The sequence below is a fragment of the Anolis carolinensis genome, chromosome 3, assembly GCF_035594765.1.
Source record: "Anolis carolinensis isolate JA03-04 chromosome 3, rAnoCar3.1.pri, whole genome shotgun sequence".
In the NCBI taxonomy this organism is placed as follows: Eukaryota; Metazoa; Chordata; class Lepidosauria; order Squamata; family Dactyloidae; genus Anolis; species Anolis carolinensis.
In genome coordinates, this window is record NC_085843.1 from 85,299,427 (window position 1) to 85,316,606 (window position 17,180).

Consider the following 17,180-nt stretch of genomic DNA (forward strand, 5'->3'; position numbering starts at 1 on the left):
ATGAGATCAATTTTTGAAGAAAAAGAAGGAACATTATGATCCTTTACTTCCTGCTCCTCAAGTTGCCAGGCAAAAGCTCAGAAAACACTTTTTTATAATCCTTGCATATTATTTTAATGTCCATTATAGGTTTTATTTTGTTTCTGGATAAATGATTTGGGTTTTTAAGTGGTTTTTAAACTGAGAGGAAACATGATGGCCATGTATAAATATGTGTGGGGAAATCATAGGGAAGAGGGAGCAAGCTTATTTTCTGCTGCCCTGGAGACTAGAACGTGGAACAACGGTTTCAAACTACTGGAAAGGAGATTCCACCTGAATATTAGGAAGAACCGAGGCATCCTGAGAGGTTGTGAGGTTTGTTGGAAATTAGTTAAGTGGGCTTTATATATCTGTGGAATGTCCACCTTGATTAGCATTGAATAGCCTTACAGCTTCAAAGCCTGGCTGCTTTGCATATATAAACCCCACTTGCCTAGTTTCCAACAAACCTCACTGCTGCAATGCTTTTCAGTGCTAATCAAGGTGATTAATTGCAGCATTCACACTTGCCTCCAACAAACAAGAGTTCTTTCTCCCATCCTGGACATTCCATAGATACCGTGTTTCCCCGAAAATAAGACAGTGTCTTATATTAATTTTTTCTCCCAAAGATGCTCTAGGTCTTATTTTCAGGGCATGTCTTATTTTTCCATGAAGAAGAATTTACATTTATTGTTGAACAAAAAAATGAACATTTATTATATATTTCCATCATTTCTATCCCGCCTTTCTCACCCGAAGGGACTCAGGGCGGCTTACAAAACTGGCAGAATTCGATGCCAATACACAACAATACAAAAGAATAAAACATAAGCAATTAAATACAGATTATATATTATAATATTATATATTACTGTATTGAACTATACCACTCTACTGTAATATTATTAGTAATATTATGTTGGATAAGTGAGAGTCTACTGTATTATTATTATTATTATTCACCTGACATTAAGTCTAGTTGTGTCCATCTCTGGGGGTTGGTGCTCATCTCCATCTCCAAGCCGAAGAGCTGGCGTTGTCTGTAGATGCCTCTAAGGTCATGTGGCCATGACCGAAAGGAGCGGGGTGAGCTCCTGCTGTTAGCCCCAGCTTCTGCCAACCTAGCACTTCGAAAACATGCAAATGTGAGTAGATCAATAGGTACTACAATGACAGGAAGATAACAGCGTTCCATGCAGTCATGCCTATGGCCACATGACCTTGGAGGTGTCTATGGAGAATGCTGGCTCTTGATCTTAGAAATGGAGATGCAATATATTATATTATTATATATTATTGTATATTATATTATATTCTGTATACTGTACAGTAGTTGTCATCACAAACCAGCATAACCAGACAAACTGTGAATCCTATCAAGAATTTCTTGTTACTACCAATATTTCCATGTACAACACTTTATGGTACGTACATTTACCGATCCTGCATGCTCTGGTGTTCTGTTCGTTGGACATGCTTCCAAACGAAAACTTTGCTACGTCTTACTTTCGGGGGAGGCCTTATATTTAACAATTCAGCAAAACCTCTACTAGGTCTTATTTTCTGGGGATGTCTTATTTTAGGGGAAACAGGGTATATAAACCCCACTTGTCTAGTTTCCAACAGACCTCATACCTCTGAGGATGCCTGGCAAAGATGTGGGCGAAATGTAAGGAGAGAATGCTTCTGGAACATGGCCAGACAGCCCGGAAAACTCACAGCAACCCAGTGATTCCGGCTATGAAAGCCTTCGACAACACAATTCTGTCATAGCCTTTTCCACGGAGACCCAAAGAGGGCGCCCGAAACGAGGGCCTCGAACTCCCTGAGCGGCCGCCAGTCACACGGCTACCATAGAGACCGGAGGAACTCGAGGTTCAATGCAGATTGCCGGAAAAGGCTTCTTTCCGGTCCGCCGCGCTCCCTGAGTTCACTTCCGGTGCGGTATCCGCCCCCAAACATGGCGGCTGCAGCTGCCTGGGTTGTGATGGCGGCCGCCGAGGGAAGGCGCGCCTTCTGAGCGCCGCGGCTTCTCCTCCTCCGGGCTTCTGCCGTCGGTGCCATGGCGCCGGTGCAGCTGGAGACGCAGCAGCTGGTGCCTGCGGGGGGTGGCCCGGCTCCCGTGCCTGCCCCGGCACCCCCCGCAGCGGCGCCCCCCGCAGCCAGCCCCGGCTACCGGCTCAGCACCCTCATCGACTTCCTGCTGCACCGCACCTACGCAGAGCTCACTGTCCTCGCCGACCTGTGAGTGGCAGCCCAGCCCAGCCCAGCCCTGCCCTGCCCTGCCCTGCCCGGGGGGCCTCTGCACCATCAGCCACAGCTCAGGGGGATAGAATCCGGGGAGTCGCAGTTTGTACGCGCCTCAGTCCAAGGCTGGTGGTGCCTTACCGAGCTACAGACCCCACGGTTCCATGTCGCTGAACCATGGCAGTAAAAGTGGCGCCGAAATGTATTCCACAGTGTATAGCAGGCATGGGCAAACTTGGGTCCGCCGGGTGTTTTGGACTTCAACTCCCACCATTCCTAACTGCCTCAGGCCCCTTCCTAAGCGGCGGGGGGGGGGGAGAGGGGAGGGAAAAGGCCTGAGGCTGTTAGGAATGGTGGGAGTTGAAGTCCTGGAGGGCCCAAGTTTGCCCATGCCTGGTGTATAGCCAGCCTTTGTTGCATGAAATGTCCTGTTTTGTGTTACTTTCTAGCTTAAACTGCAGCTGCAAAATAATGCATTGGGTTTGTTTGAAAGAGACAAACTGCCGAGTTACTGTCATGTCTGCATCGCAAAAATGGGAAACATTGAAATATGGCAGTTAACATGGAGTCCAAATCACTTTCTGCCTCATCACACTAGAGCATGGATCAATTTTAAATCTAGTTTCTGCCGCCTGCAGAATTTTGGGGTTTGTAGTTTAGTGAGGCCCAGGACCTACCTGGCTGAGCTGTTTAAAGGTCCCTCCCCTAAACTACAAGCCCCAGTAATCTACAGGACGCAAAAACTTGATTTAAAGTGGATCTGTGCTCTAGTGTGATGAGGTCCTAAGTTAGTAAAAATACGTATGTACTGTATACATGAGCCCCCCTGGTGGCGCAACGGGTTAAGTCACTGAGCTGCTGAACTTTCTGACTTAAAGGTTGAATCTGGGGAGTGGGGTGAGCTCCCGCTATTAGCCCCAGCTTCTGCCAACCTAACCGTTCAAAAACATGCAAATGTGAGTAGATCAATAGGTACCACTGCAGCGGGAAGGTATCGGCCCTCCATCCAGTCATGCCAGTCACATGTCCTTGGAGGTGTCTACAGACAACGCCGGCTCTTTAGCTTAGAAATGGAGATGAGCACCAACCCCCAGAATCGGACAAGACTAGAGTTAATGTCAGGGGAAAATCTTTATCTTTACCTTACCTATGGGGAGAGAGAGGAAAGGGATACTATGGGGAGAATACTTTGAATAGTATTCCCTGTTGAATCAGGTCAAAGCCTTGTAAGGCAATGCTATTCAAGGTGATGATGGTCCTTGGACTGGTCTGCTCCTTGAGCCACTGACAGCCAGTCCGTGGCAAGTTTCCAGAAAAGAAAGGAACAATTATAGACAATGGAGAAGAATGTGGTGTGCGTCTTGGCTCACTGTGGGGAAAAAAATTGCCAGACCCGCATATCAGTTAGCCACAGCAATACTGCTGGAAAAAGTGTTCATGCTGGGCAGAGTTCCCATGCCTTTAGTAAAGAATGAAGAAATACATGACTGTTTGTGTCCAGAAAGGTATCTATAAGAAGCCCTGATAGTTAACGTGAGATAAATGTGATGCTCATTAACACTGGTATATCTACATCAGCTGTTCTCTCATACTGGCAAATGCAGATGCAGTCTGTCAGCTGTGACAGCTAATGTCAAAATAGAATCCCATACATCGGTTACTCTGAAATATTTGTGTATGAATGAATCTGCATTGCTCTCAGTGGGCTAAATAGGTCCTGTTTATTCCTGTAGAACTAATTTGTGAATCATGATCACTGCAGCGAAAACACAAATTGAAATTGGCTGCAGCTAACCTTGTTATCTGTTTCTGTCAGTTAATGCTATAACTGAAAATGTGAACTGTTCTAATGATGTTTACACAGCAGTCAATCTTCCATCATAACATCATTCAGGTTTCAGTAACCCAGTTTATATACTTTGAAATCTTTTGAATGCTAAATAACATACAGAAACTGATTGATTTAATCCCACACACTTTCAGGAGAAGAAACTTTGAATACCAAGTTTTTAACAAGGTTGAAAAACGCATGTCACATATTCCTAATAATCTCCCTAATTTCTACCACAAAATCCATTGCTGTCACAATGGCAAAAAGTACCCCTTGTACACCTGCATTCCTTCCAAGCTCAGTAGCACCCTAAGAGGTACCTGGATTCCAATGAAAACAGTGCTTTTGACAGGAAATATGTAGCTTAGTCAAAATGCCCATCCTGCATAAGGGTTGATTTAAAGGAAAATAAGGGGAGAAAGGGTAATTCTTCTTGCTGCCATAGTAATAATAATAAATTTTATTTCTTTTTTCCCCAATATATTTATTGGGTTTTTTAATTTAATAAAATAAAATAAGATTACATCGAAAGAGTGAGAACATTTTGGTTGTGTAGACAGTAGGAATATAAGGAAAAAGAGAAACTAAGAGAAAGGGGGAAGGAAAAGAAAGGAAATAGAAAAAAGAAAAAAGAAAAAAAAAGGAGGGATATATATATATATATATATATATACACACACACACACACACACATATACATACATACATACAAGCATATATTTGAAAAAGAGTACTATCTGACAATAGTGACTCCTAAAGGAAGATATATATGTGTGTGTGTGTGTGTGTGTGTGTATATATATATATATATATATATATATACACATACACACACATATATATACATACACATATATACACATACATTAAAAGGGAAAAAAATAAAAATAAAAAATAGAAAAAATAAAAAAATAAAATAAAAAATAAAAAAATAAAAAAATTGTTGACTTCCTTCTTACTTTGATAGTCCTATAGTTTATTTCAGTCCACGTATTCTTGTTCCAATTCTGCTTCCCCCCTGTCTTCTTCTATTCCTTGAGATTGTGTACTTTCAACAAATGAGGTCTACCTTCATCTGTTTCAGATAATCTTTTACAAGGTTCCAGTTAGTTTCTTTTTTGGGTAAGCCGTGGTTGGGCATTAACCAATATGTAAGTCGGTCCATGTTCATAATTTCTAGCACTTTGTGTAACCAGTCTTCTTTTTTCGGTGTTTCTGTTTGTCTCCAGTTCCTGGCATACACTATTCTAGCTGCAGTAGCCAGAAAGTTAAATAGAATCTCCTTGTTTTTGTCTCTTTCTATATCTAGCATCCCTAATAAGAAATATTCTGGTTTTCTCTGAATTTTCAATTTGAGTATTTTCTGGATGCTTTCATTTATTCCTCTCCAATATTGTTGTGCCTTTGGACAGGACCACCAAGTGTGGAAAAAGGTGCCTGTTTGTTCACCACATTTCCAACATTTGTTGGAGACGTTTTGAGAACATTTTGAAATTTTATAAGGTGTAATATACCATCTATACTGCATTTTAAACCAGTTTTCTTTCATGTCGTATGAATAGGTATATTTGAGTCTTTGGTTCCAGGTCTTTTCCCACTGTTTGAGTTCTATTGGGTGGCCAATATTCTGGGCCCATTTAATCATACAGTCTTTTATTTGTTCCTTTTCCGTCGCCCACTCTAGTAATTGTCTGTATACTTTAGAAATTTGCTTATTTTCTGTCTCCATAATCTTATCCCAGAATCCCGTTTTTTCTGCAAAGCCTATTTCTTTATCTTTTCTGAATGCTTCTCTAATTTGTCTGTGTTGGAACCATGAACAATTAGGAAAGTTAGTTTTAATCTCTTGTTCCTCTTTTAGTTCTATCTGACCTTTTTGTTTTGTTAGTAAGTCTTCGTAGGTGGGCCATAGTTGCCAGCCGAGTTCTCTTCTTTGGAGAGCTTCTAGGGAGGATACCCACATATATCTATAAAATCTTGCCTTATACCGGTCCCAAATTTTTATGAGGCCTGCTCTTACGAAATGATTTGAAAAATTTCTTTCTATCTTTATCTTGTTATACCAAATATAGGCGTGCCAGCCTCTCCTTAAATCGAAGCCTTCCAGGGTCAATATTTTCCGGTCTTTTAGTGTTGCCCAGTCTTTAACCCAAATGAGGCCTGAGGCTTCATAATATAGTCTTAAATCAGGTAAGCCCTTTTCTTTTCATCTATTAAATGCAGCCGTTTTATTCTAGGTTTCTTGCCCTGCCATATAAATTTAGATAAATCTTTGTTCCAATTGTTAAAGATTTTTACATTTTTGATAATTGGTAGGGATTGAAATAAATATAGCAATTTTGGCAGTACATTCATTTTAATAGTGGATATTCTACCCAAAAGAGATAATTTCAAATGTTTCCACTTGTCTAAGTCCTTTCTGATATCCTTCCATGTCTGTTCATAGTTATTCTTCATCAGTTGAGAATTCTTGGCAGTGATGTCTAGGCCTAAATATCTTATTTTATCTACCACCTGCATTTCTGTTTTTTTTTTATAGTTCTTGTTTTTTCTTTTGTGAGATGTTTTTTGTGAGTATCATCGTTTTCTTTTTATTTAATTTCAAACCTGAAACCTTCCCATACTTTTCAATTTTGTTAATCCATTTCACTATGTTATCCAATGGGTTGTTAATAATACATATAACATCATCTGCGAAGGCCCTACATTTAAATTCCTCTTTCTTTATTTTTAAACCTTTCAGATTCGGGTCTTCTCTAATTTTGTTGAGCAGGATTTCTAGTGTCATAATGAACAGTAATGGAGAGAGGGGGCAGCCCTGTCTAGTTCCTTTACTTATTTCTATTTTTGATGTTTCTTGCCCGTTTATTATTATCTTCGCTTCTTGTCTTCCATATATCGCTTCTATGACATTAGAAAAATGGTATCCAATATCTATTTCTTTCAGCAGTAATTTTAAAAAGTCCCAATTTAAATTATCGAATGCCTTTTCTGCGTCCAAACTCAATAGGGCTAATTCGTCTTGATGGTTTTTTTCGTAAAACTCTATTACATTCAAGATAACTCTCACATTGTCCTTAATCTGACGTTTAGGTAAAAAACCTGTTTGCTCCTCCTTAATCCATTCATTCAAAAAATATTTTAATCTCTCCGCCAAAATATTCGTAAAAATTTTGTAATCCACATTAAGCAAAGAAATTGGCCTGTAGTTCTTAACATCTTTGGGGTCTTGTTTTTCTTTGTTTATCATTATTATTGAAGCCATTCTCCAAGATTCAGGAGGGTTTTGGTCTTTCAATATCGCGTTCATGATCTTTTGCAAGTATGGTATTAATTCCTCACTCATTGTTTTATAGTATATAGCTGAAAGGCCATCTGGGCCTGGGGCTTTATTCGCCTTCATCCTTCTTATTGCATTTCTTATCTCTTCTACTGTTATCTCTTTATTTAATCTTTCCCGTTGTTGCTCCGTAATCTTTTGCAAGTTCTGTTTGTTTAGGAGAGACATTACATCTTCTATATTGATTTGATCTTTGGTATAAAGTTTACTATAATATTTATGGAATTGTTTAAGTATATCCTGATTGTTTGTATAATTTTTGCCATCTGTATGAATTTCAGTTATAATTCGTGCTTGCCTGGTTTTTTGAATTTTCTTAGATAACCATCGACCTGGTTTGTTGGCACGTTGGAAGTTTTGTTGTTTTATATATTTTAATTGTTTTGCCATTTGTTCTGTTTCTAAATAGTCTCTTTGAACTAACCAAAAATTTAAATCTTGTTTTAATTTTTGGTCTGTAGGACTTGCTTTTAATTTAGCTTCTATTTGTGTTATTTGTTGATTTATTTTTTTCCATTTTTTCTCTTCTTATCTTGTTCTTCTGTGCATTGTGTTGAATGAAATATCCTCGTATGACCGCTTTACTGGCGTCCCATACTGTCTGAATTGATACATCCTGTGTCATGTTAAATTGGAAATAATCTCTTAGAATTTCTCTGTATTTCTTTATATCCTCTTCCGATTTTAATAAATTCTCATTAAGTCTCCATTTGAAAGTCCCTTTTGTCTCATTTGTTGTAAATTCTATCGGGCAGTGATCCGATAAGCCTCTGGGTAGTATCTTAACCTTTGATATCTTCGTAGAGATGGTATTTGTGGCCCAAACCATGTCTATTCTTGACCAGGACTGGTGTCTATCTGAAAAGAAAGTATAATCTCTTTCATTTCCATGTGTTTTTCTCCAAATATCATTTAAGTCTAACTCATCTTTAAGATTTAAAAACTTTTTAGGAAGTTGGCAGGCTTTATTACTGGGTTTGTTTCTTTGATTTGGTGACTTATCTATTTTTGGGTCCAGCACTCCATTGAAATCTCTTGCTACTATCAAGTTATCAAATTGTTGGGACAATATCTTTTCTTTTAGATCATTTAAAAAATTAGTTTTGGGCCCATTTGGGGCATGTATGTTACAAAATAAAGTATTCTGGCCATTACAATTTATGTTGATGCCAATTATTCTGCCATCTTGATCTTTGAATGCCAAATTAGAATCTATTTTTGGGTTGACGTATATAACCACTCCTTTCTTTTTCTCCTTGGAGGAAGAGTAATATTCCTTACCAATCTTATCTTGGGTTAAATTTGAGGCATGTTTTTGGGTGACGTGGGTCTCCTGGAGGGCCACTATGTCATATTTCCCCCTTTTTATTTGATTAAATACTTTCTTTTTTTAATAGGTGAATTTAGCCCGTTTACATTATGAATCCAACACTTTAGTTGCATCTTTAAATCTTTATTAAAGTGCCATCATTTGTTAAGTCCAGATCTGGTTGCGGGATATTTGTAGTAGTCAAGTTTGGTGAGAGGAATCTTGCCCTTTTGCTATCTCTTTGATAATCATCATCCGGTGTTTGGTCCCTCTCCTGGTCTCTCTTCAGCCTTTTGTAAAAGTCCTTTGCCTTTTCCTCCGAAGTGATCCATATCCTTTCTTCTTTATAGGTAACCATCATACCTTCTTTCTTCTCCCATCTGAAACGGATATCATTTTTTCTGAGTTCGTCTGCCAAGAACATATATTTCCTTCGTAAATTTTATTTCTTGCCCCCCTCTCCTCACAGCTCAAGATGGGTTACAATATTGTAAAAAGCACATTCACCTAAAAACATTATTTAAAGTAAACATATTAAAACCAATTTCCACAAGATACATATTAAAATGCACAAAACAGAGATTAAACATGAGATGCAAGTTTATAATTTTGTCATTAAAACTTTCTGGTTAGACCTGGCAGAAGGGATAGGTCTTTATTTGTGTCTTAAAATCTGACAGCTGATCTAGCTGTCAAAGTTCTATCGGCAAAGTCTTGGGGGACTGATGAAAAGTTCCTCTGTGTGATGGTTGTCAGTAGAGTTCTGGCAGGCTGGAGCAGATGCTCTCCAGAGGACTTCAGGGTTCAGGGAGGATTGTATGGAAGAAGGCGATCCTGTAGGTAACCGGTAAATTGATGTTGGTAGCCAAGTGTAGCTTCGGGTGGATTTCATGTATGTATGTTAGTTCCTAGAGATTAAGCCCACCCCTGTCTTAAGGTGTTAAAAGAGTAGGATCAAAATAAAAATGGTGCCGCAATACATTGTGGGTATAGTTCACTATATAGAACTGAACGGTAGAACGTTTTATAGCGTTAATGGATTTGCAGTCCCTCTCAAAATAAAACTTTGTTCTTTTTTTCTTCTTTGTTATACAGATTACCAAGGAAAACTGATATGGAAAGGTAAGTAGAGTAAGGACAAGTAAGGTGCATTTACATTTGGTTTTAATGAAATTTATGAAATCATTGGTGAGCCAAATCAGATGTTTCTTCACGTATATATACATAGATTAAAGGAAATAATATTATACTGAATTGTGCTATAGAATAATATTGCTTCACCTTTCCTAAGCATCTAGTTTGAACCTCAAATCATGCAGGATTGTTTCACATGTAATCCTAAAGGACAATTTGGTGGTAAATAGATGAATGTGGGTATATAATGTTCTCTATGCCCACGTTCAGTGTATTCAGTTGCGTTTGCTATCTAGTGCGCATCATAAGTTACCAGAAAATGGTGGAGTGTGTTTATCTTCCAGACCAGGATTGCTAATAAAATGTATGTATGAACTGTTATAAGTGAGAGACAGAATATAGCAGTTAAGGACTTTTTGTCATGCCAGGAGCAATTTGAGAAACTGCAAGTTGCTTCTGATGTGAAAGATTTGGCTGTCTACAAGGACGTTGCCCAGGGGACACCTGGATATTTGATGTTTTACCATCCTTGTGGGAGGCTTCTCTCATGTCCCTGCATGGGGAGCTGTAGCTGTCAGAGGGAGCTCACCTGCTCTCCCCGGATTCAAACCTCTGACCTGTCAGTCAGCAATCCTGCCAGCCCAAGGATTTAACCCATTGCGCCACTAGTGACTCCTAGTTAAGGATTAATTTCTGAGGATTTACATAATAAAGCTTCTTTCTTGTCAGGAAATTAGGAACCAGGTTTTCAAACTTAAACTTCTCTTGAAATGTCTACAATTTAACGTGATAGTAAATGATACAAAGCAGACATGGCTGAATATTTTAGAAAACATGACCATCTGCAAACATGATTAAGAATAATTTCAGAATACTAAACCATGGAAAAGCATTGGCTGCAGTTTGGAAAACGTTTTAATTGGATTTGTCAACTTGCTGCTCTCGTGCTATGCACATCTGCTGGGGCAGAACTAATCTTGGCAAGCTAAACAATGTTTTACTTGTTTATCTGTGATATTACCCATATTACCTCTCAGGTCAACACTAGAACGTAGTGCTTTCTGTTCTATGTTCTCTTGTATTCTTTATTAATTGCCCAGAAATTGTAAGTTTGCAGTTAATGTTATTAAAATCTTATCACTGAGGGCAAATGCTGTTCAAGTGCAGTATATGTGTACTTTTGAAACTGTAATTCTGTGTACACTTAAGTCCCATTAAAATCACATGGATGTATTTGTGAAGAAGTATCCATAGGATTGGGCGACACAAGAAGATTTAATACTTTTTCGTCTAGTGTCCAATCTTTGCTCAATGAATCAAAGTTTTTATTTTGTACATGTGGTGTATATCCGTGTAATTTTCCACTCCTCAGTTTTTCATATTTCTACACAGAGGTGTGGGTTCATGAGCAGTTTTACCTTTCCTGCTTTGACCACAGTTGTTCTGCTTCCAAAATCTTTAATGAGGTTGCCCTGACTTACTGTCCCATTTTCATGATGCAAATGATTCCTGTTTTGGGCATGATCTTTTCTGAGATCATGTTGCAAAAACAGTATTGGGCAAACCATGTGCTTTACATATTGCCAATGCCTGTCATAGTAGATAAAATAATCTATGTTATCCTAATATTGTAATGGAGGCATCCTGCTGACATCTGGTAAGCTAATGCTGGTGATGATATGTCACTCTGAATTGTCATTAACTGGAATTTGTTCTTTAACTGTGATTCAGGTTTGATGTGGGTTTACTGCTTTAGGGTATGTTTTAATTAACTGGCATAAGCTGTCCTCCATTCAGAATTTAATGTTGTAGAAAAATTGATGAGCAAATGATTTATTTGATTTCCTTAAAAAATACTGCTTTGTTCTGATGACATTTTATTTTGTGACATTTATTAATTGCACTTTTGTAAACCAAAAATAAAAGTATCTGTACTGAAGCATACTGTTAGTTTAAAAGCTACAATACAAATAAAATGCAAAATGCATTTGAATTATGTGGTCTTCAACCAATATGCATGCCAGAGAAGAGCTCTTTATATTTTTGTTCCTACATGTAGGAACAGACTATCTGACTACTCTTGTTTGTATCAATAAAAAGCATGTTAGAGAGTGTTAATATATTGTTTTAAATTAATTGTTAACTATAAAATCTTCAAACTAAATACATCCAACTGTATCTATATTTCAGTCACTTTATCTTCACTGTTGTGACTTTGTCATTTTAATCTACCAGTATATATCCCTAGTTGCATTGATATGTGAATTAGGGTGCAGTGTTGTTCTTGTATCACAGTCAGAGGTTGAAATTACATTTGAAGGTTCTCACTTTAACTCCTTCAATGCATCTTCTTTCAAAATAATGTGAACTAGTTACTAAATGCACCTCTTTTCTTTACAGAAAAATAGAAATAGTGCAATTTGCAAGTCGCACACGGCAGTTGTTTGTTCGATTGTTAGCCTTGGTAAAATGGGCAAACAATGCTGGAAAGGTTGAAAAATGTGCGGTAAGTTCATGCATTTCAAAATAAAATTAATAGACACAGAATGGCTGCTAATTTTCACCCATAATTGGGAGTGAGGCTAATATTATTCCAATTGTTCAAAAACCATGGTTGTTTTAATAGGGATGCATATTTTCCCCCTTTGCGGTACAACAAATAAAGCATTTTTTGAAAACAATGGCCTACTACAGCTGGGCATAGAATAATAGAATAATAGAGTTGGAAGAGATCCCATGGGCTATCTAGTTCAGCCCCTTGCCATGCAGGAAAAGCATAATCAAAGCACCCCTGAGATATGGCCAGTCAGCCTCTGTTTAAAAGAGCAGGTAAGAAACATGTAAAAAAGAAATCAGATTATGATTTTGTTCTTCAGTTTGAACACATTTTGATTTGTGGACTATGTAGTCTTATAGTTAATCACAAATTAACTGTCATTTTGTATTTTATATACAAAAACTACAATGTTTTAAATTTATGGTTTAAACTTGTATTAAATGGTAACATGATTTGTATTACTGGACAATATTTAAATATGATAATAGTAGTGGCATTGTTTCTAGACTGTTCTCTTAGTAGCCAAGATTATTATGTACCCATTAAGTCAAGTTAGCCTGTGGGAAACATAGGCTAACTTGACTTTTTTTTTTAAATTAAGAGAGAGGATTAATTTTTTATGTAAATGCATGAAGTAGTTTGTGGCATTCCTACCATGATTCTTATTGTGTCTTTTAAAGTTTTTATTAATAATGTATCTCTTGTAAGAATTCATTTAGGCAAATACCAAGAGACTACAATAATCATAAAAAGTTATTTTAAACAATGTCTGCAATTTATTTTTATGTATAGAAGCCCAAATATATATTTAATCGAAAATTTACTTTTAAACAAGTGAACTTAGTTGGATTTTTCAGGTGGAGTTTAGAGATGACTAAAGGGATTAATTTATGTAATCAGCATGCACACGCATATTTTACAGATGATATCAAGTTTTCTAGATCAACAAGCCATTCTGTTTGTTGACACTGCTGATCGTCTAGCATCACTAGCCAGAGATGCCTTGGTCCATGCCCGTCTACCTAGCTTTGCTATTCCTTACGCAATTGATGTATTGACAACTGGGTCATATCCACGGCTGCCAACATGTATACGGGTAAACCACTTCATAATGCAGTTAAAGTGTTGTCTTAAATGTCTATCAGAGTTTGTTTTCTGATATGAGTGTGTTTGTCATTTTTTCTCCCAGATTTGTTGCATTTCTGATTATATATTTTTTAAAGCCTTCAGTTGTTAAAATACTGTATGAAATATAATTCCAAATTAAATTACACCTTAATTGAATGAAAGGGAATTTATATAGCATGAAATAGAAAACTCTGTGTTAAGAAGATAAAATAGTGTGTATATTTCAGTTCTTCAAAACTCCTTATCAGGCTTCTCCAAATAAGGTTGTCATTATTTTAAATAATGTCTTCTTAAACAGGGATTATGCAACTGGGTCAGGTCTGAGAGCAACTTGTATGCTGCAGGCACCGCTGAAGTCCGCATAGATTACAAAAAAAAAAAAACAACCAAACAAACATAAAAAGCCCTAAGTGGGTAAATGTACCCTTCTGTTCTCAAAATTGTTATTTTAAAAAAACATTAAACAATCCAGGGAGATGGCAGTCAGAAAAAGTTATTTGGGGGATTCTGCTGGTGTTCAGGGCTACAAAAAAGAGTCAAGTTGGTTAGCACAGGTGGTAGGTTCATTTAACATGCTGGGTATTAAGTTTTTGTGTTTGTTTGACTTATCCTTCTTAACAAGTTTGGTGCCTTTTGATAGCTACAGTTTCCCAAGAAACAGCCTATTTCCTTTCCACTGTACCCAATTTTGATTTGTTGTGTTAGCTACTCTGTGATCCATAGATTTTTTTAATGTCTAATCCATTTCTATTAGTGGGTCAGCAAATTACTATTTAATTTTCCATATTTTATCAACTGTTCAGTCTACACTTAATTTCTTGGCATGTTCTGTCGTCCAGATATGACTTGTGCATCTATTTACAGCCTCCGCATGTTCTTAAGTTATTTGTGATGCTCTTGAGTGATGTGCTGCCTTTCCTACTAAAGTCCAGCAGATTTTTGTCTTTAGTTCTAAAAGTAGTTTAAGATGCCACAGGGATTAACTTACTTTTCAAATAAAATAGAAATAAAAACTGCAGTTCTTGTCTTTCACGTGAATCCATGCAGCTTGTTAATTCTTGGCCTGTTAAATAGATATTGAAATAAAAGTTCTTGCTCTTTATGCGTGTTTACTAAATCCTTAAGTGAAATGCAGACTAATATAAATTGACTAAATGTGTCTAATCTCTGTGCTAATAGGATAAAATAATTCCTCCTGATCCGATAACTAAAATTGAAAAACAAACAACATTGCATCAGTTAAACCAGATTCTTCGCCACCGACTTGTGACAACAGATCTTCCACCACAGCTAGCAAATCTCACAGTAGGTAAGTATTTCAGCTGCATTACTTTAAAATATCGAATAAAAAGGTAAAAAAGTATTCCCTTAACATTGAGTCGTGTCCAACTCTGGGGGTTGGTGCTCATCTCCATTTGTAAGCCGAAGTGCCGGCGTTGTCCGTAGACACCTATAAGGTCATGTGGCCAGTATGGCTGCATGGAGTGCCGTTATTATCCCGACAGAGCAGTACCTATTGATCTACTCACATTGGCATGTTTTCAAACTGCTAGTTTGGCAGAAGCTTGGGCTAACTGCGGGAACTCATCCTGCTCCCCGGATTCCAACCGTCAGCCTTTTGGTCAGCAAGTTCAGCAGCTCAGTGGTTTAATCTGCTGCACCATTGGGGGCTCCAAAAATATTGAATGTAAGTTTTAAATAGTTTCTGTTTTTAAACTGAAGCAGCCAGAAAAATTGGACTCAAACTGCAGGAAGATGACAATTGAATTGATTTTCATCAGTGTGTGGGCCAGGCAGGAATCATATAACTTTGAAATAACTTTATTCTTTCCGTTTTGAATATCTGCCCCATTTCTTCAGCTTGCTTTAACCCAGGTCAGATCTCTGCATTCTTCCCTACTCATTATTCATTTCCCCCCCTCTTATTCGACTTTTCTTCTTAGCCTTTTCTAGATGTTATCTTTCATTTCTTCCTTTGCTTATTGTCTCTTCCCCTTTCCTCTTTAGCTACAATAATCACACACATCATTTTCTTTTTCACATTGAAAAAAAGTAAACAATGGCAATGATGACTTGTGGATGACTAGATTAGACAATATTGCCGATGGGCAAACAGTAGTTCTCGAAACATGGCAGCCTTTTTCCTTCATTGCTGTAAGAAGTGCTGCTTTTCCATACAGACTTCTATATGTAAAAATCAGGGCAAAATAAAATACCACATGCAGAATCTAAAATGAACTTAACTCTATAAAATTGAAAGTTCACTTAACATGTAAATCAGTAAATTTTATTTCCTTTCTCATTTTTCCAGTAATAAAATTGTTACATTTATCGGTCAGTCAATCTTTACACAAATCTCCTGTGCATGTTTCTTGTAGAATGTGAGAAATCGTTTTAGAATTTTGCACAATACATGCATTTTAGGAAGAAATGTTTTAATGCATTTATTTATATTGTTTTCCAAAATAGATACAATTGTGAATGCATTTTTTATTTGGAAGTGTTTTCTTTGGAAGCACAGCTTGTAATTTCTTTGAAAGTACAAATACTGAAGGAAAGTACATTTTTGTCTTGCATTCATTTTGGAAATGTTAGTGAGATTGATTCATGTTAAAATATGAACCAGGACTTTAAGGGATTTTCCTGTGGGGCCCCACAAAATTCTTGTTATCCATGTTATTTAAATGTATGAATATTCTGGGAAAGATGGTACCTTGATTTGGAGTCAGTTTGTCAACCCAGTAATGTCGCTAAATATTCTGTTTAGAATGATATGAGGATGAACAAATACATACTGAATCTCTATAGAACACTCTGACATAGGGACAGTGGGGATTCCTTTATCTTGTTGAAAAGACAGTTCCATAGTCCTGAAATAATTCCTGCCTGTGGATGTTTTGGTTGTTGAATGTGTTCAGGAATATATTTTATCAGTTGTATCGGAAGTGTGAGCTGCATCTTTTCTTGAAGGATAGCCACAATATTAGTGTAATTCGCATGCTCTGAGGCTGATTTATAATTTTAAGACATAACCTTGTTTGTCTGGAATCTCAGTATGGAAAGAGCTCTTGTAGCGCTTTAGAGACGTCTCCTTTCTGTCTCTCAAAATAAACTCACTACATTTCATTAACTCCCTCTGCTATTCATTTGATTATCTACTCATCTTGGCTTTTGGCCAACATCTTCTCTCCTGTCTTTGTCACTTTGGACCAACTGAAAACTGTAATTGCCACTGCATCACCATACTCACAAGATTTGCATTACTATGAATATCCACACACACAGTCTGGGTATAAAGGTCTTTTCCTAGACACTTCTCTCCGTGCATCTGGGGAAGTAGACTTGGCCTATGAAATTTGATGCTACCAACTTCATTCTCACAGTTCATCCCTCAGATACTGCAAGATCCCTTTGCATGCTGTGAGTAACTTAGTTTTCATTTCTGCTGTGATAGGGGGCTGAATCAGTTCATAAGTTTCAGCTGATGAAGTATAAACCTGTTGGTGATAGAGAAAGGCATAGATCATATATGACACTTTTGTTTTAGCTGTACTGCTCAACATAAGTTTGTTTATAGGCTAAATAGAAGATGCTGGTGTTTTTACCATTT

At 37.4% G+C, this 17,180-nt stretch overlaps 1 protein-coding gene across 3 annotated transcripts in view; it reads left to right on the plus strand.

Annotated features, from left to right (window-relative positions):
• The first annotated feature begins 1,953 nt into the window (after nucleotides 1–1,953).
• Nucleotides 1,954–17,180, plus strand: part of med14 (mediator complex subunit 14) — a 45,807-nt gene continuing 30,580 nt past the window's right edge. For all 3 annotated transcript variants that reach the window (XM_062975185.1, XM_003218924.4, XM_008107398.3), the window contains exons 1-5: nucleotides 1,954–2,268; nucleotides 9,847–9,873; nucleotides 12,286–12,391; nucleotides 13,365–13,538; nucleotides 14,750–14,879. In XM_062975185.1, the coding sequence (XP_062831255.1) occupies nucleotides 2,087–2,268; nucleotides 9,847–9,873; nucleotides 12,286–12,391; nucleotides 13,365–13,538; nucleotides 14,750–14,879 (619 nt within the window). In that variant the 5' untranslated portion in view covers nucleotides 1,954–2,086. The remainder of the gene's footprint in view (nucleotides 2,269–9,846; nucleotides 9,874–12,285; nucleotides 12,392–13,364; nucleotides 13,539–14,749; nucleotides 14,880–17,180) is intronic.